Raw genomic sequence first — 23,757 nt, 5'->3', positions numbered from 1 at the left:
AGGAGAGGCTAAGGACCTATAAACAATATACTATCGCGGCGGTAGCAGCGTCACGTAAACCTCTGTATCGTGCTGACCAAGTCAGGTGACCCTAATTTCGCCTTGTTTCGCCAACAGAACAATGCAAACAGTATATCTTGACATACAGCACGGATTATATGTATGATCATAGATCTTTGTCAACTTGGCACAGGCGATTGCTTGCTCAAATGGCAGCGTCGACACGGTCACGAGAAAGTTGTAGCATCTGCTGCACAGAAATCCGGCCCAATATAAACAGTTACGAACATACAAGTATCTCAATTACAGGACAAGTAGGTCACCAAAAGCGACGGCAACCGAGAAAAAAAGCCGGTTACCGGCTACTGGAAAGATGCAATGGGCCGATATCTCAACCAACGCATTGTGTAGGCAGACTCGGCGGGACCAAGACGCAAGAGGAATCGCTTGCCCCCTCCCTCCTGCCAATCACGTCGCTTCAAGTTAGGGTCGCTGGACATTGAATGCCGTTTTAGCCGTACTTTCCTCTTCATATATGTTTTGCCCTTCTCCTCCTCGTTCACAACATTCTAATTCCTGAGGGAAGCAACGCATCTCTTCCTATGAGAATTCTTAATGCCCTGGCGGTATTACTCTTTATCCAGAATTCCCTAGACTTTGATTTTCCAACAAGTATGGATCCCATCATCGCAGACCAGGAATTCACAGAAGAATCTCCGTCATACGATCATTGCCTGGCCGAATCCGTTCCTATTGCGACCTCATCTTCCAGCCCTTCGGACCCGTGGAGACCGTTCGCCAACACTCCACCACTTCAGGGGCCGGGAAACACCCTCGAACGAGTCTTCTCAGCGCCGGCGAGGGACATTAAGGAACAACCCGGCCCGGAGGAGATACCGCCCGAGTACACCCGCCAGGACCCCAACGACAATCATTATGCACTTCGCGCACCCTTCATCTTGTCCGCCGCAACTGCGACGGGACCGCTTGTTCCTCGGTTCCATCTCTCTCAGCTTCGGTCTGGCACGAATCAGCCGTACAAGCTCAGTATGAGGCGGCTCACGACCAACGAGAGCCGACGGCTTTCGCTGTCAGAGAGCAGCGCAGCGAAGATAGACTACGACGACGACCTGACTGTGTATCTCATCGCTAACACCCACGCGTTAGCCGCCTGGGCATCGCCCGACATTGAGATCAAAGGGTGCAAAGCGCGGACACTGCAGGGTTCCGTAGAGCTCAAGAGGACTGCGACAGCGTACCAATTTTGGCACGTCACGAAACCTTTTGCCAACGACATGCTAAGGCCCGAGAACGAGCGCAGGTTGGCCAAGTATGGCTACCATGCGGATGAGGAGCTGAATCGTGAGCTTTTATTTGCGGCCGAGTCGGTGGCACTGCTGTCAAAAGACAGGTGGTGGAAAGACGGCGACGGGGTGTGTGTGGCGGAGGAGACGAAAGGTAAGCTGAACATTATCGTGGACTTAGCTCCCCAACGAAAAGACGCTTTGCTGGCGTGTTGGACTGCGCGATGCTGGGTTTTGGGGTCACTTACCTGGTGAAGATACCACAATGGGCAACAACTGTTGATGAGGACGCGCTAAGTGGATTCATATCTACGGCAAGAATACTAACTTCGACGTCAACCGGCCTGTCCCATGCTTGTCGTCTTCCCAGGTTTGGAGGAGCTGGAGGTACAGGGATCAGCCCAGCTGTTGATCAGTCACAAATCAGTGAGGCCACCTACTTGGCTGCTCTGGTTCTAAGCAGAAAGAACCCAGTCAGGGAATGCCTATGTGGTGAATTATAGCCAGGCATTGGTAGGCAATATGCGAATGACGTCCATTATCAGGCACCGGAAGTCAATGTCCTTTCCAAGAATTCCTATAAAAGATAACTTCGTGGCTTCGGTGGGTTGCTCAGGTGGAGGGTGGAAAGGGCTGGGCTTGATAACAACCCCTTTGACGCAATTGCGATGGACAGAATCCTGTATGATAAGATGCCTCGATTCGCTCGGCTCGCGCCAAGTGCCCAAGACGGGCCTGAATATATTGATCCAAAATGTATGCTGTATTTAAAAAGGTGTATGCATGTTCGCCCCCCAAAAGCGCCTCCGCCTGGCCAGATACCGTTGTGCTCGTAGCTCAAATGCCGCCGTGCTCCGACGCTTTGTGAACTCCCCTCCTTTGTGCTTGCTTTTTTTTATATCGAAAAGAACATGGTTTGCGAGTTGTAACATCGAAGGCTGCGACAACCCAGGCTGGTCTAGCCACGGCCGCCGTTGTAGTCGGCGCCGCCGGCCTTGCGTAACCGCTTGATGATGTCGTCCTCGTCCAGGTCGCCCTTGTCGCTGGCGTTGACGGTTATGCTGTGGTGGGGCAAGACCCTCTTGACCTCGCTGCTCTCGATGCTGACACGGGCCTTGCGCATGATCTTTGTGTTCTCGCCGATCCATATGACAAAGGCGAACTTGACGCGCTTGCTCTCGGCGTCGTTGGCGTACTCGACACGCACGTAAGCGTACTGGACCTGCGAGTCGTCGAGCTCCGAGGCCAGCTCGGCGATGCCGCCGGTACCCGTCTTGGTGAGACTCAGCTTGTTGCCGACGGCGCTGGCGTACGAAATAAGGAGCCAGTTGGTCTCATCCTTGTCGGAGCGGACAGCGTCGTAGGCCGCCGAGATCTCGGGGGCGTCGAGGCCGGACATCTTTTATGTGAGTAGCGGCGGAAGGGTAACGGTTCGGGACGGGACGGCGAGAGGAGGAGTCTCTTTTGTGGGGAATTTGGAGCAGCGAGTATGCGCGCCACAAGGGAGAATGACAAAGAGAAGAGCGGCAAGGTCGAGATAGGTCAGAGAGAGAGGAACGGGACGGTCGGAAGCTTGTCTCTTGTCGTTGCAGGCGTTCGGCCGGAGGCGAGGGACGGCGGCGGGGGTCGATCGTTGTACACTCGGTGAGCGGTTCAAGGAGGGAGGGAGAGTGGATTTGGCGGTGATGGATGTCTGGGAAAAAGGCGAAACGACCCTGAGAAAGGCCAAGGTTGCATTTCCCTCGACTCTCCAGCGTCCCACGTCCCGCCCGCTGCTTTACCCCACCATCACATCGCAACGAATCAAGCCGGAGGGGGAGGGGCAGTACGTCTATTTCGGGTAAGATGTCTTGAGCACGGGCCATTTCCATGGCGTCCGAAGTGCTGCCGGTTGGCCTTCTCCAAAGCTGACTCATCATCCATTGCATCCCCTCAACCTCCGAATCCTGCCCCGCCTCACCGACTCTCTCGGTCGACTCCGGTATACGTCGGTGTAGCGGGTGATGGATGGTCTATCCGACCTTATCTTGCGCCCCTCCATAGGTGCCCCAAGACGCTGACTCGATGCTTCACACCCACTGAAACACTAACACCGTGGCTTTTTCGAGTACTCTGTCAGCGATTGAGGGCGGATGATTGTGTCTGTCGAGGACAAAACCGAACCGTCTCCGTTGGCGGTATGCTGAATGTGTCTCTCCTGACCATCGAATGCTGACTAACACGCGTGCTACTTTTCTTAGACCTCTCACGCCGAGCGTCGTGGACCCCTAAACCCCCTGCGCCGAGCACATGGTCGATCGTGCACGAAACACCCCTTATGCCAACGTCCAACACTAGCCAACAAACGCGACAACGTCGTGATGGCTGCTCGACGTTGCACCATTCAATATCACTTGGCACCCAAGCGCCCAATCCAAGCGCGAGCATACGGTCGTCCCCCGGTCCGATCGGAGGCATTGGTGCGTCTCAACCTCCGCCGCTCGGTCCTCGATGCACACCGCGCCCCGTGGGGGAATCCCGGTCCAAAGTCAAATGCTTCTGCGACACTTTTGCGGACCGCATGACATCAAAAACTGCCGGAGGCCCCCCTCCAGCCTTACACAAACAAAGGCCGCATCCAGGGGCTCTCGCGAATTGACGATCAATGTTTGATGTTTCCGGTTCCACATTTGTCGGATCACCCGGGGCGCTATATCATCTGTCAACGTCGCCTGTCACCCGACATTATTAAGTGTTAATCACGCTTTCAGCTGAGCAGTGAACCTCATCGCCACCACCCAACATGTCGAATGAACTGGCCAGCCAGGCGGGTTGGGAATCCAACCCGCTCTCCTTTCTCTACCGGCAAGCCGTCATCACCCCGGCCGAAATCCCGGATGAGTTTGACCTCTCTGATTGTACTCTTATCATGACTGGCGCTAGCAGTGGCCTTGGCCTCGAAGCCAGTCGCCAGTTTCTGGAGCGCTCACTGGGTAAGCTCATCATGGGCGTCCGGAATACCGCAAAGGGAGAGGCTCTTGCCGAAGGCCTGCGGAGGGAGTTCCCCATGGCCCAGATCCAGGTATGGCACCTCGAGATGGAGTCATACGAGAGTGTCCGGAACTTTGCCGCGCGGTGCAAGAAGGAGCTTTCCCGCATCGACATCGTCATCCTCAACGCCGCCGTCGTTGCACAGAGCTACATCCGCGCCCGTGAGGGTCATGAGCTGATGCTGCAAGTCAATTACCTGTCGACGACACTGCTGGCCCTCCTGCTGCTGCCGACCATGAAGGAGAAGAGGCCCCCGGGAGAGCCGGCGAGGCTGGTGATTGTCAGTTCCGACTTCACGTACTGGCACACGCCTGAGGAGGACATGGTGACGGGATCCATGTTCAAGCCTGCCGACAATGAGAATCTCTGGGAGTCGGGGAAGAACTACCAGCAGTCCAAGTTCCTGGGCCAGCTTTTCGTCGCCAAGCTTGCCACGTTTATCAATCCCAACGAGATTGTCGTCAACCTTTCCAACTCCGGTCTTACTGGCGGGACAAACATTGTCAAGCCGGCAAGCGAAAGCTTCTTTATGGGCTTGGTAAAGAAGACGTTAGGGCGCAGCGTGGAGGTTGGCGCGCGGAGCTACCTCGATGCTGCCATTGTGAAGGGTAAAGAAAGTCATGGAAGCTTCACATCAGACGGTGTAATCAAACCGTAAGTCCTATCGCGTGATGTATATAAGGGCTATCTTGAACGCTGACTTGGCTCAGGTGGCCGACGGTGATGTACACCTCTGAGGGAACTGGACTCAAGGAGAGGATATGGGCCGAGACCAAGAAGGAGCCTGGGTTCGCAGAGGCTTTTGCTGTAATCGAGAAGGGTTTGTAGAAACTGTACCCAGTGTGTTATAGGATGGGGGCAATGGAAATGGGAAAGGAACAGAGGACTGGGAAAGGGAGTTTTTCGTGTGTGCATATGCTTTTGAGGGTTGTTTGACAGCATTATACCAAGATTGCAAGTGGGTAGAGAACATGAAGAACTACTTATATTCGAAATGGTCAGCGTGGTTATATTTGGGATATTCGTCTTAACGAAGCGTTATAGTCTCATTGTAATCGGGCACAAGCGACGTGACGAGGTAATAGCCAAGTCTTCCAACAAGGGGTAACAAAGAAACGCTGCATGAGACGCCAAATTCAAGGCTGCTGACCGTCTTGCGTACCGGTATCTGGTATCCAACCGTCTCTTACTTTCTCGACTGCTTGAACGTCCTTGAATTGCTCAGAGATCGTGGCGGGTGGGACAAGCCTTGGACTCTCCTCCATGTCCTCCATCGCCGTCCCAACCGCTAATATAAGGCAACGCCGTCATTGGGCCTCTAAACATGCCACATAACGATGGCTTTGTATTTGTAGTTACCAGGGACGTTCTCTACGAGGTTTTATCCCGTCCGGAAGAACTTGAGGGGCAAGGCGTTGAGAAGGGGCAAGGCGTTGGGAAGGGGCAAGAGGGAATGAAGCGGTGCTTAGATTACAAGCATCAAGTGTTTGACATGGCTGCTGCGAATGATCCGAGTTCCTCCACAATCTTCTCTCAACAAGACTCCGAATACTCCAGAAAAGATCTTCCTGTCAACTTTATCTTCTCAACCCACGGCTCATTTATAACCAAGCCTAAAGCAATACCCTCAAACCCGTCGAGAGAACAACACGAAGTGGCGACTGAAAATGAGTGTTACCCATCAAGGTCATTACCAGCAAAAGTTCAACAAACGAGCAATGATGCTATCATATTGGTCCGTGGAAATGTAAAAAAACCTAGAGACTTATCATGAGATGGCTATACGGCAGGTACGGAAAAGAACACTCCAAGAATCAGGTAATGTGACGTGTCATGCAAGCTTTCGACTGTACACCAACGGTTCCAAAAGGAGAGAGCAATCCCCCAGGCACAGAAAGCCGTCGTTACCGAGAAACGTCTTTTGAGAGTGCAAACCCAAGACTCTTAGTCAAAAGGAGGAGTAAGTATGGATGACGTGTTCCATAGATATCGCATTATGGTAGAACCAAAGCGAGCGCATCGAAACCTCAACACTTACCTCCTCATTCCACGGCCGCAATAGGACACAAGACTTCAGAGTTACGCAACTCTTGACGGCCAGAGGATGCCCCCAATATTTCCGACCCGTTGCCCAAGCTGCTTGCGGATGCCATTCTTGAGAGACGCTTGAAAGTTTAACACAAAATTTGGAGGTAGGTGAGAACTTAATTAGATCATGGTCCAATTGCCGATGCAAACCCTTGCTTGGTAGACGTATGCAAAAAGTAGTAAGCCGATACAGTAGACCTTCTCGTGGTGTTCGGCGTTAGTTGCAGCGCACATAGTATGTGACGCGTTGTAAATCTAGCTCTATTGTCTATCAACTACTATAGCCTCGCAATAATGCAAGATATAAAGATCGCAACTTATCATGCTCACTCATCCATTGACTTAAGATCCCGCTTTAATCTCCACTTCGGCCCGACCTTCAGCTCAATGTACATCAGAGGTAAAAGAAGGACGCATACCCCGCCGAGTAGAACATAGCTCCAGCTTATGCTTAGAGCCGAGGTCATCTTGTCGATCAGGCCAACCAGTAACGCGGCGAGTAAGCACCTCACCAGGTTAGTCTATAGGTTATGTCAGGTTGTGTAGCGGTATGTCTCATAGAGAAAGTCTTTTACTTACACACGCTGTCGCTGCAGAACTTCTTGTCTGCAAAATGTCGATCATTAAGGTCATCGTGGTGTTGAGGATGGCTATAGAGGTGTACCCCACTACACCGAGTTAGCACACGTCTATGAGCGGCAAAGTCTTGGGATGATACTGACAGACTACTTGGAGTACCAATGGGACAGCAATGTGTACTCCCTTGTCAACGCAGAAACCCCACGCTATCACAGCGCCAGAGAAAAGTACCAGGAGCACCGGCATGGTTCTCATTCGGGCATATTCTTTTGGGAACAAAATCCCAGTGTCGGAAGCCTCAATCTGTCTCTTGATACGGGCGTAGTCCCAGTCAAGGATCTTGCCAGTCAGGGTGCTGCCAACAATCATTCCGAACCCCGTGGGCAGGTAACATAGACCGAGCGCCGTTTCTGACAGCCAAGGGTAAACCTTGGCAAAGGAAGATGCAATCGTTGTTACGACGGTGTTATTGACAGCGTACACAATGCCAGTGAAGGTCAGAGTAATGGCGACATCTGGATACACCAAAATAACAAAGGGGTTGATTGAGTGCTTGACACCGGTCTTCGAGCGGGGGGTTCTGTTCTTTCTTCGGGATCTGCCGACTACGGGCAGGAGGGGGACGTAAATGCCCCCAAGGGAGACGCTACCATTACCTACAAGATTGCGGAGAGTCTCCGGGAGAAAGCTAGTGATATGAGTAGTCAGAATACGAATGTTACGAACCATGTACAATGTCTGTAAAAGTTGTATCGTCTGTGCAAGGACATGGCGGCTGGCGGGAATGTTGGAATGGGGCAAACCTACAGCAGGATGAAGAGGAGACAGCAAACGGCCATGATAATAAGGAACCAGAAGATGGACCGCCAGCCGAGATGGTCAGAAAGCGCACCGCCGACAGCAGGGGCTATGCACGGTGAAATCTTTCCTGGTCAGTCTTACAGTCAAAGCCTCGTAGGCAGGGCACGACTCACCATTGGACCTAGGTTGAACATGCCGAAAAACCCGCCCCTTTCTTCTGGGGTCGAGATATCGCCAATCACACCAGCACCTACCACTCGTCAGTTTTGTTGTGTTTGATAAGAATTATCGGAGTGTCGATGCCTTACCCAAAGCGATCGTACTGGCACAACCTGCTGCTTGCAGACAGCGAAGGACAATCAGGAGCCAGAATGCATCGGTGGGCATGACGGCGATGCCCACACATGCTCCAATCAGCACGGTTAGACAGACAAGAAAGACTGGTCTTCTTCCGTAGCGGTCTGACAGAGGACCCCAGAGCATCGGAGCTATCGAAACGGACGATTGTCAGCAGCCAAGATAGTATGCATGTTTGCAGGGAACTCTGTTTCGTCAATCGCTGCAGCACTCACATAAACCCTGCATCGCCAGAAAAGCTGTTACAGTCAAGTTAAGGTCTTCGACTGAGCGACCAAAGGCTTCAGAAAGTTTGGGGATGGCGGGAAGATAAATATTTGCTGGCAGAGGGCTGCGTCGCATGGTTAGTGACAGGCTCCAGGTTTATATCTCAGAGGAACTCAAAAGGGAGTTGGCACGTGCCTATAAAATCCTGCAACGGCTACCATTCCTACGATAAACCATTTCTCTTTACGCGTGAAAATGCTGTATGGCTCAGCCGGGCCAGCGTCTGCCAGCGGGATAGTGAGAGGCTCCGCGCCGGGAGCGGGTGCCGGCGCCGGCACGGAAGCGGCACTGGCCCCAGCGTCCTGGGTTTCGGCTTTAGGTTCGGCCATCGTGGGACATAGAGCGCCGGCAGATGTGGGGCAAAGGTTGGGGCGCTGTCAAGCTTTCCAAAGTTCAACCGGGAGGGAGGAAGAGATTAAGAAGAAAGGAGGAATTGCCCCATAACGGCCTCAGCCAGCGAAGAAGGCCTAGATGGCTCTGGTGGACGCGGCTGTTCGTCGGTCTACGAAAAAATTGCCCGAGATTAATGGGTCCCCTACGCAGGCCCAGAAGTCGGCCAAATATATTCGGTGCCGGTTCGGAAAAGATTGGGTGGGACAGAAGCGAGTCTCCGGCAACGGCTTTCCGAGAGGGCCCGTCCCGTTCCTTAGGGCAACAAGGCACGCGAGACCATCGCATAAGCTTGCTTGGAAACCAGGTGATAAGCAAAGTCTCCCAGGATGTGGACCTGTGTGGATCGGCTCATGATCATAACGATGTATCCGGGGCATATCCGGAATGACGGCTGCTGTTGATAGGTCAGCGATAGGCGCATCGTCATTTCTAGTAGAGCACAAATTACAGTCAACTACTTGAAGGCGACTAGTCGGCGCTTCGGCTTCTTATTCCACGCCAGCCTAAAGAGGAGTGTTGGTTTGAGCCTCTGAAAGCATCGGGTCAGCGGTCAAACCAGAAAACAGCAAGTAGTAGCTTTGAACCGCAACGTTTTCGGCGGCGTTTGCCCCACCGGCATTAGGGGTGCACGTTCAACGGTCAGTCAGCAACTATCACAGCGACATCTCGAAACATTGTATGGATGAATGTTCACAGGTAGGGCTTCCCCAAAGAATAGAGACGAGCGAAAATGGCACCGGAGCATGGCAATATGAGCACCCTGAGAACATATGTTCTAGCGCATCCCTCCGTTTTTATACCCCGGGTATCATTTGTAGCATCGCATGGTCGCCGCTCTTGAGGCATAATGACTAACGTTCTATTGACCGCGAATCTTGAAGCGCGCGGGAGAATGACAAAAAGCGCGTCTACTCCAGTGCACTAGCCATAGGGTCTTTGTGTACCAAGTTTGTCGACATGCCTTCGTGCTGGTGTAGTCCGCAGGAACTTTTCTGGTTGACATAAACAGGGTCAGTTGAGCGCTTCCGTAAATGCTAACGGCGCAGTCTCACGGGTCGCACGATCTGTAGTTTTATTGTGCTGTTTCAATCAAGAACATTTTGCATTTCCTCGGTGCGAAATGCAAGACACACAAATCTGATCCCCGTGTAAAGCGCAGCAAAGCTTTCCTTGATATGACTGTGCTGGCGTACTGCACCCAATACTTCGAGATCTTTTACCCCTGCATATTCCATGTGTGATATGCGGCACCAATCGATGAGGCATCCGCTCAATGTTCGGCTGGGGCTCGTGTTCGTCGTGTTCGAACGCTATGTTCGAGACTCAAGTCACCGATAAGTGGTTTCAAGGCAGTGAACTCGGAGGTGGGTGCCACCGCTGAAGCGGTGAGTCTTCCCATTTATCATTTATACTTTTTGAACGCATCTGTCCCGCTTGGCTGCTGGGGGGAAAAAGACGGGCAGTGAATTGGCACCGAAGGGTGTGAAGCCTGGTTCAAGTAGAAGAGGTATCAAGGACTTATTGGATACAATCCGTACTGTCTTGCAGGAAATAGGATGTCGAACCACGAATGGAAGCCTTCCAGACGCATCAGACGGCTCCTTTAGTCTGGATTCTTGCAGCGCCACCCCTGAGTCACACATCATTTAATTCGTAATGTGGCGTCCATCTTGTTCAGGCATACCACGTGTTTTGGTCATCGAAATAAAAGAAAGCAAGGCTTGATATCGGTGTCGGCCCTTTCTACTGGACCCCTCACCCTCTTGGACGCTCCTCCTAACTGCACGATGTTTATACCTGTCACTGAATTTGTTGTCGCCGCCTCACTACACCAGCTGCTGTCAATCAGAAACTCGCTCGATGACCTCCTTGTATCTCCCCAACTCAGTTAAAGCGGTGTAGTCGAGCGAAGATAGGCGAGGGGGCAACGAAGGCCATATCAGACACCTGGGGCTGTAGGTGTGTGGGTATCACACAAGCAAACATCACATTTTCGGCGGTAATGCACCCTCGCACAGTGTTGCTGAGGTTGGAAAAACGTCCGGGACGGGAGCCTGCAGAGATCGGATCCATCCGGGCCCCAGGAGATTTCGCAATGGTACCAGTCCTTCTTCTGTTTTGCTCTTGCAGCAGCTGCGGTATAAACATCCGGTGAGAAACCTGTTAGTCCATCGGGAGAAGTGGCAAACAAATGTTTGTTTGCTTCTGGCTGCATACGGGATAGAAAAACCCGAAGCCACGTTAATTAAGCTACACGCCTCACTTTGTGTCACCTATCAGAATGAACAAGTTTTGGCGGGAAGTTGAGCGGGGAGTTGGGAGAAGGCACAGCAATAAGATAATTAGACGGAACGAGATGACTGGTGCAGGCGCTCGTACGATAGCGCCGTGAACAAGGAAGGTTCCGCCGCAAAATACCTTGTCTATTGCATCTTCATTAGCGTAGAATGCCAGGCATCATGCAACAATAATTGACGGACAAACATCCTAATCATCACCGGGTGCACCTCAAGTTAGTGCTGGGTCAGACTTCAACGGACCGTATTCCTAACGACCAGTTCACGCCTGACGCCGTGGAATCCTGGAATGCGGGATTCCCATAGCCTCCTTGCTTCCTTTGGTCCGTGGTAATGAAACTGGTTTGAGTGTTTATGTGCGTGGTATTGGTATTCCATCTCTAGATGGTATGCCACGCACCGTCGACCAGTAAGAGATTGAACGGCAATGTTACAATAGTAGGGACTTTGCCCAAGAGAACCAACGAAACGTAGCGTTAGTAATGGGTGATGTCGTGGGACCATTGCTTCGTTCTTCTGTAGAATGGGGTCTTGACCGTCAGGCATGCTGCCACACCCGGTGGCCGAGTTGCAGTCTGCCCATCTCGGGGCCGTTCAATTAGGGTTCCGCCTCACCAAAACACCTTAAGTACTTGCCTGATTGGCCCGGATGGCGTCCGTGGTGTGGTTGATAAGGGCGGGCTTAGATGACTTGGGAGGTTGAGGAAATGGAAGACAAGGTGCACGGGGGGTAATGCCCGCGCTAGCGGATGTTGTTGGGATTGCGAAGAAGGAGGACGGTCAGCGAACGAGTCTAGATGTTCGAGCTTTCCGGCGCCAAGCAGCTGCATGTCTGTAGGTATAGTATGTCTTGAATAATTGTCTCATCGAGTGTAACCAGTGTCTTGAGAGCTCGCAGATTGTCGAGAATCATTCCAACTGACCGTGGTTTACCTCTCGGCCACTAGTGCAAGGGAGCATGCAGCGGCCCAGAAAAAACGTGGGAGCTCTGCGTCTTCCATTTGTGGGCGTTGCTTCCGGTCGGAGACGGGCCGGAGCTGGCGTCAAAGTCTTGGGTAGACGATTCTACACATTAAAATCCAGATTACCCTTTTCTTGAAATCAAGACCCAACTCTTTTGGGGGAAGAGGGGCTGGAAAGCATGATGGAGAGCTCAAGGAAACAGCTTCAAAGTTGTAGGCTACACTGCTCTAGAGTTGGCAGCGCTGTACTAGATATAGAGCCACATTTCGTGTCGCTTCCAAACCAAACCATCGATTGCAGCAACGCTTATTATCTTATCGTTCAGCCCTCTGTGGCACTTCATGTTACCTTCGACAGTGAGTGTTGGGAACGGGCTTATTAGTGGCTAAGATCACGCCGTTTTCTCGTCACCACGCGCTGCTAGCGTAAGACCTTTCTAATGAGATAAATGTGGCTCTGCTTGCCTCGACAGTGCACTGAACTTATCTAAAGCCTGCGGCCACTCCGTTGGCTTCATCTGGTCGGGAAGCTCGTGTTGAGAATGTTCTCATCAAGCTCCCACGCTTCCAAGACTGCCAAGCACAACTAGACCTACCAAGAAAGCCCCCGGCATGCTGCCCGCGGTCTCGGCTCCCATGAGTGGTGCAACGGTACGGGGAGAAGTCCGTGTCGCTGCTGATGGCATCAGAAGAAACATCCACCGGCAATGGAACTTGACAGAACGCGATTGCACACATGACAAGCGCAACAGACTCAGAAGCGTGCGATGACCCATGGCATCCCTTCTAGTCAAATCTTGGCATGCGCACTAGCAACCAGGAAAAAGGTCTCTGAAGATCTCACAGCGAGTGCTTTCGGCAGGATGTCTCCTATCCTGACAATTATCCGTGTCCTGCCTCCACTGCCGACCCCCTCTTCTCCCCCCATTCAAAGCCTCACACCTTGAAATTACTTAGAGCCCTCACGTCGACTCCGCGCTCTCCGTGCGGGGAAACGCTGGGAAAGAGGATTGTGGGGGACGGGGAGAGAGGAGACAGAGAGGGGCGTGGGGGCAGATTCGAGCCTGTGGCCTTGATTTGGGCATGCGCGCGGCTTGAGGGGCCATTAAGCCTTGACCCACCACCCAACCATCTCGCTCAGACTCCGAACACTCTGTCTCTCTTATGCTTATTCCATCCGGGTGGATGAGTGGGTATGAGGTCGTGAGGGGAAGCCGGGGATGGTGTCACGGTGATGTTCAAGTGTCGGAGTGTGAGAGGGAGAAAAATGTCGCGGAGGGCACAGGAGTGTCAGCACTGAAGACTCCTCTTGAACATTGCCCACTTGGCACCCCGATGACTTCTCTTCCAGCGCCACTCTTCCCACCGCCCGCCTCCCTCCCTGCCATCCCCCACGTGTACGAAGAGGTCCGCGAGAGGAATACCTACTGAGGATTGCTTGCGTGGATGGCTAGAACTTAAATGCCGGCGTCCAGTCAGCCGGGTGCGCATCCCTCGAGGCGGAATAGCAGCTAACGGGCGAATTTCGAAGTTGGAACATTCCATACTTCTAGTTTGGCTTCCATCTCGGTGCCCTTAACCTGTGATCCGTCCATCCAATCTCTGCAGGCGGGAATGCATGGCGCCACACCGTCGCACAAACAACTGGGTTCGGGTTACACCTTAGGGCACTGGGTGGTGCAGTTCAAGCAGACTTATTGCCCTCTGTCGGCAGAGCTAGGTGAGGAAGAGGGGTGGGAACAGTTCAGGTGCGCACGATACTAGTCATGGAAATTTCGTATCAAGTCTGTGCATTGTCAACTCCAGTTCTCTTTCACGAAATCCACCATTGCAATTATCATGGCAGTTGGATCTGGCCGCTCATCAGTCTCCCTCTTCTTTCCTCGCATACGCTTGCGCTGTTTTCCCCGCCACTCGTCCCCTCCGGCTCTTTTTCTTCCCTCTTGTCTTCCCCATCAACGATCAGTCTAGCCCTAGCGTCCCCCGTCTCCCCGCCCCCTAGCGTCCCCGTCGAACAATAGCGTCAAGTTCAAAGTCCCCAATCAATACCCCAGTCTCGCTCATATTGCCAACTTGCCCCGGATTGACCGGTCTGCCAACCAATGACTACCAACGAACTGTGCGAAGGTGGCTCAAGGTAAGTGCCAAGAGCTCTGGGCATGCGTTAGGAGGGTTGGAGGGTAAGTAGTTCGGTCGTACGGACAAGAATTGGAGTTGCTGGATGCAACTTGACGAAGAACGAGCTGTTAAACCTCGAGACCAGCGCCGCCAGCCACCGGTTGTCCAAGGGCCCCTTGTTATTTGTTCCTCAAGATGCAATCCAGCTGCGAGGACCACCGCCGTCAAGCTGCATCATGCACAACTACATACCGGAAGCCAAACAAGCCCGAGCAAGTCCTGTAAGCCCTGCAGGTGCGGATGAGGCCATGCCACCTCCCTCACTGTCCCTCTCTGTGCCCCCTCCAAGACAACCACTGCGGTCCCGTATTGTGAGCGGCGCACGGTGAGCGGAGCTATGACTGGTAGCAAGGGTCCTGGTACCAAACGCGAAGTACTCCATGCCCCCTCCAGTCGGAAGCCCGCACGGTGATGTCTGCCTCTTCCGAAGGAGTCTCCATCAAATATGCGTAGATGGAACAACAAGGAAATGTCGTCCTTTTAACAAGGTATGTGATGTGTATGAAGTGCGAGTGTGAGTGGATCGGCGGTAGCATTCGGCGGCCACGGAGTTGGGCCCCGGACATGGCAGATTTCTTCCCATTTTGACCGAGGCGGCCACCAACATCCCATCTTTTCGTCGAATTTATAAAGGAGGCAAAGCGCTCTCAAGGTTTCATCCCACATTGCCCTTGGGTTCTACTCCTCGAGCACATTGAAGCGTTTCCGGAACAGCGCGCATCCTCTCTTACTTTCTTTTCCTGGGCCTCCCTCTTCCCCTCTTCCCCTCTTCCCGTCCGCTGTGTTACACCGCATCCCAAGTACTCTCCGTCCCTCTTCATTGCGCTCTCGCCCGCTTTTTCATCGTTGGTTGTAGAAAACCTTGGATACGCCGACCAATTGAGCGCGAAGACGCACCAAAGTGCGCCTATCCTCTCTCCGGGCCCCAACTCTTCGCCAAAGAGAAAGAAGAATCCCAACTAGGAAGAGACGCAAACTATCTTTGTCGCGGAATCCCACAAACAACCCAGAAAACGACATCTCTTGACCACACACGCCTGTCCTTCAGCAGAGTCACGATACCGTAGTTATGGATCACTACGGGAAGCATGACCCCGAGGTCAACGAGAGCTTGGATGAGAAGCCCATCGACTCGCAGCTCGAGCAAGCGCAGATACTCGCCGACCTACCCGACCCTGACGCCGGGAAGTCGCTCGAAGAGCGTGCCGCCATCGTATGTGTTCTTCCTGAAGATAATGGCATGAAAAGCCCATCGCCACAGGATTCAAAGAGAACAGCCCTTTGCTAACATGTCATTCGACTCCAGGATAAGAAGCTCATGTGGAGAGTTGACATCTGGCTGGTCCCCTGGCTCTCTCTTCTTGTAAGTCAAAATCCAATCCGTGGGCATCACGCCTAACGGTTACGCGGGTATTGCGGTTGATGGCATACTGACATCAGGTATCAGTATCTACTCTCGTTCCTCGACCGAACCAACATTGGCAACGCCCGTCTTGCCGGCATGGAAAAAGATCTTCACATGGAGGGCTCCGACTACAATCTGTCGCTCACAATCTTTTTTATCAGCTACGCTGTCTTCGAGCCCGCGACCAACGCCCTTCTCAAACGCCTTACACCTCGCATCTTCTTCACTGGCATCATCATCACTTGGGGTACCATCATGACGCTCATGGGCCTGTGCACCAACTTCTCCGGTCTGCTCGCTGCTCGATGGTTCCTCGGTATCGCTGAGGCTGGACTCTTCCCTGGTACGTCGTGGCTGTACGTGAATAAACGCACATCTCATTGCTAACAGTCCGCACAGGTGTCAACTACTACCTTTCTTGCTGGTACAAGGGCTCCGAGATCGGTGTTCGTTCTGCCGTCTTCTTCTCTGCCGCAGCCCTTGCTGGCTCTTTTGGTGGTCTCCTCGCCGCCGCCATTGCCAAAATGCAAGGTATTGGCGGTAAGCCCGGCTGGGCTTGGATTTTTATTATCGAGGGACTGGCCACGGTTTTCGTCGGCATTTTCTGCTGGTGGATGGTTTTCGACTGGCCCGAGAACGCTCGCTTCCTCTCCCCCGATGACCGTATTCGTGTCCAGCGCCGCCTCATCGCTGACAAGCAGGGCCGTACCGCCGAGGATTTTGACAAGCGTCACATCTACGGTGCCATGAAGGACTGGAAGACGTATGGCTACATGGTCATCTACATGGGGTGTCTTGTGCCCCTCTACGCCTTCTCCCTCTTCCTGCCCACCATTCTCAACGCCATGGGCCACACCGGAACCAAGGCCCAGCTGCTCTCTGTCCCGCCATACGCCGTTGCTGCCGCCCTTACCGTCACCGTTGGTGTCATTGCTGACCGTACCCGCTGGCGTGGATACTGCAACGTTGCCACCGTCATCATTGGTATCGTCGGCTTTGTCCTGCTCATCGCATCAAGCAACCCGCAGATCCAGTACGCCGGTACCTTCCTCGGCGCAGCAGGCATCTACCCAACCATCTCTAATACACTCTCTTGGGTTATTAACAACACCGAGGGCTCCCTCAAGCGTGCTTTCGTGCTTGGTATGGTCGTTGGCTGGGGTAACCTTAACGGTGTTGTCTCCTCCAACATCTACCTCAAGCACGAGTCTCCCCGCTACTTCACTGGCCACGCCGTTGTCTTGGGCTACCAGATCCTCTTCTTGCTCGGCGGCTCCATTTTCATGCATTTTGCGCTCAGGATATCCAACAAGAATAGGAGAGCTGGCAAGATGGATGCCAAGTGGGCTTCCATGACTGACGAGCAGAAGTGGGTTGCTGGAGACAAGCGCCCCGATTTCATGTATACTCTTTGAAGGTTCGATGGCTTTATTAGCGGTTGCTTTTGACAACATAGATTTGGGCGAAGGATCTGGAATACATACTCAGTTCAGGGCTACACAAACACGTCCGGATTACACTACTCTCGGACAGCACCGTTTATGTACATTTTTAGCCATTTTGATGTCAATGATACCATCTAGCATGCATATATGCTTTCAAACTTATGCACATCATTCGCTCACTTACGAATTGTTTGTTTCTAGAAGTGACTTTCTTCCCGGTCTTGGAGTATTTGGGCCCATCTGATTCAATCCGACGTCAAATACGCTATCTACGATGTGCAATCAGCCTTTGCGTAGGTGCTGAGCCCTTTTGTAGTAGGCTTAGGCTTGCCATCGTCTTCGGACCCATAATGGTAGTCTCGCACCGCTTCCAAGTACTCTTATTCTTGAAGAACCGTCTAACAATGGACTACATTGGCTCCTGCTAGAAGCTTGAGCGCTTGATATAAGAGTATATCAACACCCTTGAGACCATGTTGAAGGCCTTCAACCAGCGAAGTGGACGTGTGAAGGTAGACATGGGTATATGTAAAGCCTAACAAGCTCCATGTAGTGATTATGTGATTAGGAGTCGGCAGACGTAAAATTTAACCGAAGGTTACAGGTGCATCATCGACAAACCGTCTATGGCCACGTATAATGCCTCTACACGTGCAATTTTAGCTTGGCAACCTACACAGGCACAGGGCCATCCACAGGAATCAGCGTAGCGATTTTCTGAATGTAAATATTCTACATTAGCCTGTCGAACTTCTAGACTGTTACGGTGATAGCGGCGATGTCCGTTGCTCCAAAGCCGATCGAAGTACTGAACCCGGTGGGATGCCAGTGACCGGTGGAGATCCCGAGTCAGTCCGGCCCGCACTATGGACCAAAGTGCATTTTGAGTTACCTCTCTCATCCAGTTCCGGCAAACTAGGGTATTCATCGCCGGTAAAGTAGCTAGCGTCCCGTGCTGTAAGTCGGAATCCGGCAAATCTTGGGCAGAATTTCTGCAGGCTTCTTTGTTGGCTCCCCCCATCAGGCTTTTCTATGCACTGACCCGAGTCAACACAGCGTCTAGTCTGCGTTTTCTTGCTGATGAATCCAAACCAATTGCATTTGCTATTACGTCCTCGAAGTGCTCTGCTGGTCATCATGGTTTCTCCAGAGCCTCAAGTCATTCGTCGCGAACTGGCAGAATTGGAATTGACCTGCCGCCTACTGGCAAATCTCTCATTTATGAGTCGCAGGTACGTCCGTATAAACATCACCAGGTCACAAACGGTCGTCCATTACCACCTCCGTCCTGCGCGCTTACTAACACGACCGCCAGCGATCGGCAATGGCTCTTATCCAATTCATCGCCGCCCACCCCAAGCGCATCGCCGTGGTTTTTCTCCTAGTAACCGCGGGCTTCGCTCTACATGCCGTCATCGCCCGGCATCGGTCCGGTAAGCAACGGCGGGGCATACCACTTCCACCGGGGCCCCCGGGCGAGCCGATCCTAGGTCACCTCCGCATTATCCCAGCCGACAATCCCGAGTTCGCTTACACCGCGTGGTCGAAGCAATACAAGTCCGACGTACTGTACTTCAATGTCCTAGGACAGGACGTTGTCGTGCTGAACTCAGTGCGCGCTGCTGTGGACCTCCTAGATAGACGAGGAGCGAATTACTGCGACCGCCCGCGGTTCGTTCTGTTTGAGGAGATGGGCTGGCGAAAGACATTGACATTCCTGAGATGGGGTCCCGATTTTCGAGTGCACCGTAGTATCCTGCAAAAGAGCTTCTCTCGTACCAACATCATGGCATACCGCGAGCTGCAACAGCGGGAGGCCTTGACGTTGGTAAACGGCATCGTGAGAGACCCCGAGTCCTGGGAAACAGCGCTACGAAGGTTCGCAACTGCAGTGGTGATGAGCATTGGATTCGGGGTCAATGTAGAAAGCGACGACGACTCTTATATCCGGATAGCTACGAACGCGTCATACGCCCTTGGTCATGCAGGGGCGCCAGCTGGTACCCCTGCCGACTTCTTTCCCTTCTTGAAGCATCTTCCAAACTGGCTCGTTAGAGACCGCTCCCTTAAGTTTGCAAGGGATTGGAAATGGGCCATTCAGCAGCTCCACGACGTACCATACGCGGCGGTGACGACACAGAAAAATCCAAAACAAAGTCTGATCAAAGTCATGCTTGACCTACAAAGAGAGCAAATCAAAACGGGCTCTCCTGAGCTATCAGTGGAGGACATAAAAGGGGCTGCAGGGGCTGTCTACGCCGCGGGGCAGGATACAACATGGTCGACCCTCATTGTATTCGTCCTCAACATGGTGCTCCACCCCGAAGTGCAGGAGAAGGCCCAGAGATTGATCGACGAGGTCGTGGGGGACGCCAGGTTACCCACTTTTGAGGACCGTCCGAATCTTACTTACATTGACTACGTTGTTCAAGAGACTTTTCGATGGTGCCCCGTATCTCCTATCGGGGTGCCGCACCGATCATTGGAAGACGATGTCTACAACGGCATGTTCATACCTAAAGGCTCCCTTGTCTACGCCAATGCTCGCGCGATGACGCATGATGAGCACATCTACTCAGATCCGGAGAATTTTTACCCAGATCGATATGCCCCTATCGAGCAAGGCGGCCGCGGAGAGCCTTTTCCTGTGGGTCATTTTGGCTTTGGCAGGAGGTTGTGTGTAGGACAACACCTTGCCGAAGCAAATGTGTGGATCGTAGTCGCTTCTATGTTTGCGACGGTACAGATAGGAAAGGCAGTTGGGCCCATGGGAGAGGAAATCATACCTAGGATTGGGTTGACGAATGGGCTTACAAGTCACCCAATACCCTTTCCCTGCCGTCTCAGCCCAAGGAAGTCTAACACCAGACACGAGAGGCTAGGCAAGTAGGAAATGGTACGAAAAGTCTTAGAACATTTTCCCTCACAGACTCAGTAAAAAGCCGTGATACTGCATATGAGAAATGATTAAACAGTCAGGCAGTTCGCCGCTCTACCCTTGCGAGTCCTCCGGCTCACGGCCCCAAGAAATTGTGTTTGCCGGATTTGCCTTGCATGATGTTTTCTGACGATTAGTGACTCACTACTTGCAAACTCTTGCAGGCTATGGTCGAGGAGACTGGGCCAGAATCAATTCGTATACAGCACCTTTTCTGAAGTCAACATCGCGATGAGACACCTCGAATATGGCATTCAAGCGTCTGAACGCTGCTAGATAACTCGTTGCGCCGACCATTATCGCTCTTCTAGTCACTTCTCTTAGGGTTACCCGACTTGAGCAGTTTCCCTCTACCAACTGCTAACACTCACTTTGTTGTATCTAAAGCAGGTAAACTTTGGCGTACCGCCCCACGCCGATGTCTAATATCCCAAACAGCAATCCCAGAAGCCTCCTACTCGCTAAAAAAACCACTGCGGGTCAAAGCTTCCGCGGTAAGACGAAGTAGACCAATCGCATTGGACCGCCAAGATGCTCACTAGCGTGCTTCAACAATTTTCTTTGCAGAAAATCTCACGTCGCCTTCCACGCGGCTGCAATAGCACCCCAGTACTGGTCAGGGAACATGCGCATGTGCTCGACATGACCACTGCCCTCGAAGATGACAGCATTGTATGCGTAGCCCTTGGCCTTCGACTCCGCCATGTTCTGTTCGATGTCCTCCCAGCCGATGAGAGGGTCCTCTTTGCTGTACAAGAAAAGCTTGCGCGAGCCCTTGGAGACGTACTTTGGATCGCCGATGGCTTTGACGCTGAAAACAGGCGCGCTCTCGCGGCCGACGAGATATTCGTAGGTCTGGTTGAACAGGAGGAAAATGGCCATGATGCACTGTGTTACGACAAAGGGCCAAGGGAACCAGTTGGCTGTTCCTAGAGCCATGGCGAGGGACCAGCGCTTGAGGTTGTCTTTCGTCAAGACCACGCTGCCGGGGGTCGAGTCATAAGTGGATAGACGGTGCGGCATGGGACGGCCGTATTTCTGTTGGTACGCGTAGAGAGTGCCGGCGTAGTTGATGCCGCCAGTGTTGGACATGACGTGCAGCAAGACTGCATCCTCGTTGGGGGTTGTCGTCGCCGAGTCCGCTTCTGGGTAGGCGAGGTCGATGATGGGCCTCATGTTGTCTGCGCGGGTTGCGAGGTCCTGTCTCATGGCCTTCAAGATGGGTCCCAGAACGGCGATTTGCCTCGCATGAGGGAAGAGCTTGCGGAAGCCATCGGTGTACTTGGTGACATGCTTTGGAACAGCATCACCCCAGCTGTAGACAATGACGACTCTTGGGTGGTCCGGGGATGGTTGTGCGCCGTCAGCCAGCTCTTCTCCTTCGCGAACGAAGATCTGGTCTGTGACGGTTTTGAAGCCGGGGAAACGTTCCGGTTTCGCGGCCATTGTGAGGGTTTTTTTTTTTTTTTTGGCGGTGATGGAGAAAGGCTAGAGCCCGACCAAGTAAGTGCGATGAAGAATTAGATCTTGGGCAGGTAAGCATGAGTTTTGAGTATGAGTATAATTTCTTGTCAGCAGGGGATGAGGGACTTCATATCTCCACCCCGAGGCTATTTCTTGATGACTGATCTTGTCTCGGCGACAATCTTATCAAAGAGCCGGAAGGTCGGTCGGCATGTGCGGACGTCTCGTTGAGATGCCGTGGATACATGGATCTGACTTGCTGGGGCTTCGTCGGAGCATTATTCCTCTCCTTACAAGGGCTGGTTCTGGACACACGGAGGATTCGTGGCTTGAGTGTATCTTTTGTTTTTGCGCGTCGGGTTTGTGGGCTCTCATTCCCGGCTGGTCAATATTACGGCGTCTGTACGTCGTTCTAGGGGGCTATCAATTCCGTGGGAGCCGCAGAGTGTGTGATTGGAACATGACCTCAAGCCACCATAAGACGGAGCTTGGCAGTGTGCCCAAATAAGCAGAAAACAATAGGAATCTGGTCCACTTACCGAGGCACAGCTTCCACTGAAAGGGGCCAAGCGTTCAGTCTCTGGCGCCATGTCTTGGGTTCATGCAGCCGCTGGCCGGTCAGGTGACATGCGCGGAGCCGAGGCACAGACGGTCGGCGCAGCAGAACGAATTCCGACCGACATTCATCGCTAATCTTGAAGATGCATTGGCTGCGGTTAGCGCCGTTCTAGAATGGATACACTGTCGTCACGGCCCCTGAGATGAACTGGACCAACTTCACCAGATCCCATCGACGCCTCATACCTCACTCAGCAATATACCCATGCGACGTTGAAAGCATCACCCACCAATCTTAGACAGATCCAGCATTTCCTGCGTCCGCAGCCTGTTGAGCGTCCGCATTTGCGCACTTTCGCTCGCCTTTAAGTACCGTTGTCATCCTCATCGGGTCACATAGCGTGCAGTTGGCACCATGTCAACCCCGGATGAGCTTGTACCGTTCAGCGAAGCCACGAAGGCAACGAGATTACATTCGAATGTATATAGTGCCAATCTCGCTCCAGGCTGGTGCACTGGGTCCGGTCAGTAACGAAAATTTTCTATGCAGTTCACGCGTTGAACTGACGCCATGCAGTCCCAAATGGCGGCTACGTCGCGTCTGTAATGCTGCGCGCGGCAGCTCTGCACCTGGCAGAGCGCGGTCAGCCAGACACCATATCTGCACATTTTGAATACGTGAATCGTACCGAAATAGGGCCTGCGATACTTATTGTGGACGAGGTTAAGATCGGCCGGAATCTCTCGACAGTGCACGTCTCACTCTACCAACATGAACTGCTACCATCAGCCCCTTGGTTCACATCGAACTCACGAAAGGAGGTCCTTGGCTATTGCATCAACACGCGTTTGGTTGCCGAGAAGGGCCTCACCCTCTCAACAGGGTGGACGATGACCCCTCCCACCAAACCAGCCGACTTTGCCCTTCTCTCTCTAAACAAAGATCCACACTGGGTGAGGAGAGAGAAACTCAATGCTCGTGCAAACTCATATGTACGCGCACAAAACAATCTCGAGTACTATGTCCCGCGCGAGGGAACACGTCGGGGTATTGTGGACCTGTGGCTGCGGCTAAAATCAGGTCAGAAATTCACCAACGCTTCGCTTGGGTTCGTTGCCGATGCGTATCCAACCGTCATTGAAGCATGGAGACCAAAGCGAGACGAGGAACAGACTCCGTTCCGGTCAAACGAGATGTTTTGGTATCCAACTCTTGCGTTGAATCTGGATATAAAAAAGGCGTTGCCTGAAGAGGGCGCCGAGTGGCTTTTCATCCGTTCAATGGCCAAGGTGATTCGAAATGGTAGACTGGATCTTGAGGTCATAGTTTTAGATCAGGGCGGAGACGTAGTGGCGCTGAGCACACATGTCTGTATGGTGTTGTCGGCCGAGAGGAACCTGAAAGAGCGAAGTCACGTCACGGGCAAACTTTAAGATACCAACACCGAGTGCTGTATATGATATATAAGACACGGTACTAGTATAAAGTATAACCATGTACTTGGTCATAGATCCGGTAACTACTTAGTGTTCTTGTTCCCCACCCTAATGATTGCAACACATACATAACATCCAGAGGCGAACTACACTTCAATGATACGGTGCCCGCCTCGAGCGGGTTGTACTTGGCTGTTTGTTTGTGGCAACAACACCAGGCCATTTCAATTGTCGAGTTTGCACATAACCTTTGA

At 52.7% G+C, this 23,757-nt stretch overlaps 7 protein-coding genes across 7 annotated transcripts; 4 read left to right on the top strand and 3 right to left on the bottom strand.

The window, feature by feature from the left end:
• Positions 1-674: 674 nt before the first annotated feature.
• Positions 675-1,734, top strand: ColSpa_04907 (uncharacterized protein; the record flags this gene model as incomplete). The annotated part of the gene is made up of 2 exons (XM_049271119.1): positions 675-1,458; positions 1,721-1,734. The coding sequence occupies 2 exons, from the start codon at positions 675-677 to the stop codon at positions 1,732-1,734; spliced, it is 798 nt and encodes a 265-aa protein (XP_049127076.1).
• A 528-nt stretch (positions 1,735-2,262) lies between these two features.
• On the bottom strand, positions 2,263-2,703 carry ColSpa_04906 (coactosin; the record flags this gene model as incomplete). Its single annotated transcript, XM_049271118.1, has 1 exon — positions 2,263-2,703. One exon carries the CDS (start codon positions 2,701-2,703, stop codon positions 2,263-2,265), a length of 441 nt encoding a protein of 146 aa, XP_049127075.1.
• A 1,383-nt stretch (positions 2,704-4,086) lies between these two features.
• Positions 4,087-5,162, top strand: ColSpa_04905 (short chain dehydrogenase yanD; the record flags this gene model as incomplete). The annotated part of the gene is made up of 2 exons (XM_049271117.1): positions 4,087-4,988; positions 5,045-5,162. The coding sequence occupies 2 exons, from the start codon at positions 4,087-4,089 to the stop codon at positions 5,160-5,162; spliced, it is 1,020 nt and encodes a 339-aa protein (XP_049127074.1).
• A 1,938-nt stretch (positions 5,163-7,100) lies between these two features.
• Positions 7,101-8,285, bottom strand: ColSpa_04904 (itaconate transport protein; the record flags this gene model as incomplete). The annotated part of the gene is made up of 4 exons (XM_049271116.1): positions 7,101-7,689; positions 7,809-7,924; positions 7,976-8,052; positions 8,111-8,285. The coding sequence occupies 4 exons, from the start codon at positions 8,283-8,285 to the stop codon at positions 7,101-7,103; spliced, it is 957 nt and encodes a 318-aa protein (XP_049127073.1).
• A 7,040-nt stretch (positions 8,286-15,325) lies between these two features.
• Positions 15,326-17,076, top strand: ColSpa_04903 (putative transporter; the record flags this gene model as incomplete). The annotated part of the gene is made up of 4 exons (XM_049271115.1): positions 15,326-15,469; positions 15,563-15,619; positions 15,704-16,004; positions 16,052-17,076. The coding sequence occupies 4 exons, from the start codon at positions 15,326-15,328 to the stop codon at positions 17,074-17,076; spliced, it is 1,527 nt and encodes a 508-aa protein (XP_049127072.1).
• Positions 17,077-18,430: 1,354 nt separating this feature from the next.
• ColSpa_04902 (tryptamine 4-monooxygenase) lies at positions 18,431-19,996 on the top strand (the record flags this gene model as incomplete). Its single annotated transcript, XM_049271114.1, has 1 exon — positions 18,431-19,996. The coding sequence occupies one exon, from the start codon at positions 18,431-18,433 to the stop codon at positions 19,994-19,996; it is 1,566 nt and encodes a 521-aa protein (XP_049127071.1).
• A 621-nt stretch (positions 19,997-20,617) lies between these two features.
• Positions 20,618-21,490, bottom strand: ColSpa_04901 (uncharacterized protein; the record flags this gene model as incomplete). Its single annotated transcript, XM_049271113.1, has 1 exon — positions 20,618-21,490. One exon carries the CDS (start codon positions 21,488-21,490, stop codon positions 20,618-20,620), a length of 873 nt encoding a protein of 290 aa, XP_049127070.1.
• Positions 21,491-23,757: the final 2,267 nt, after the last annotated feature.

Source organism: Colletotrichum spaethianum, assembly GCF_022836535.1.
Source record: "Colletotrichum spaethianum MAFF 239500 DNA, contig10, whole genome shotgun sequence".
In the NCBI taxonomy this organism is placed as follows: Eukaryota; Fungi; Ascomycota; class Sordariomycetes; order Glomerellales; family Glomerellaceae; genus Colletotrichum; species Colletotrichum spaethianum.
This window is presented reverse-complemented; position numbering and strand designations above follow the sequence as displayed.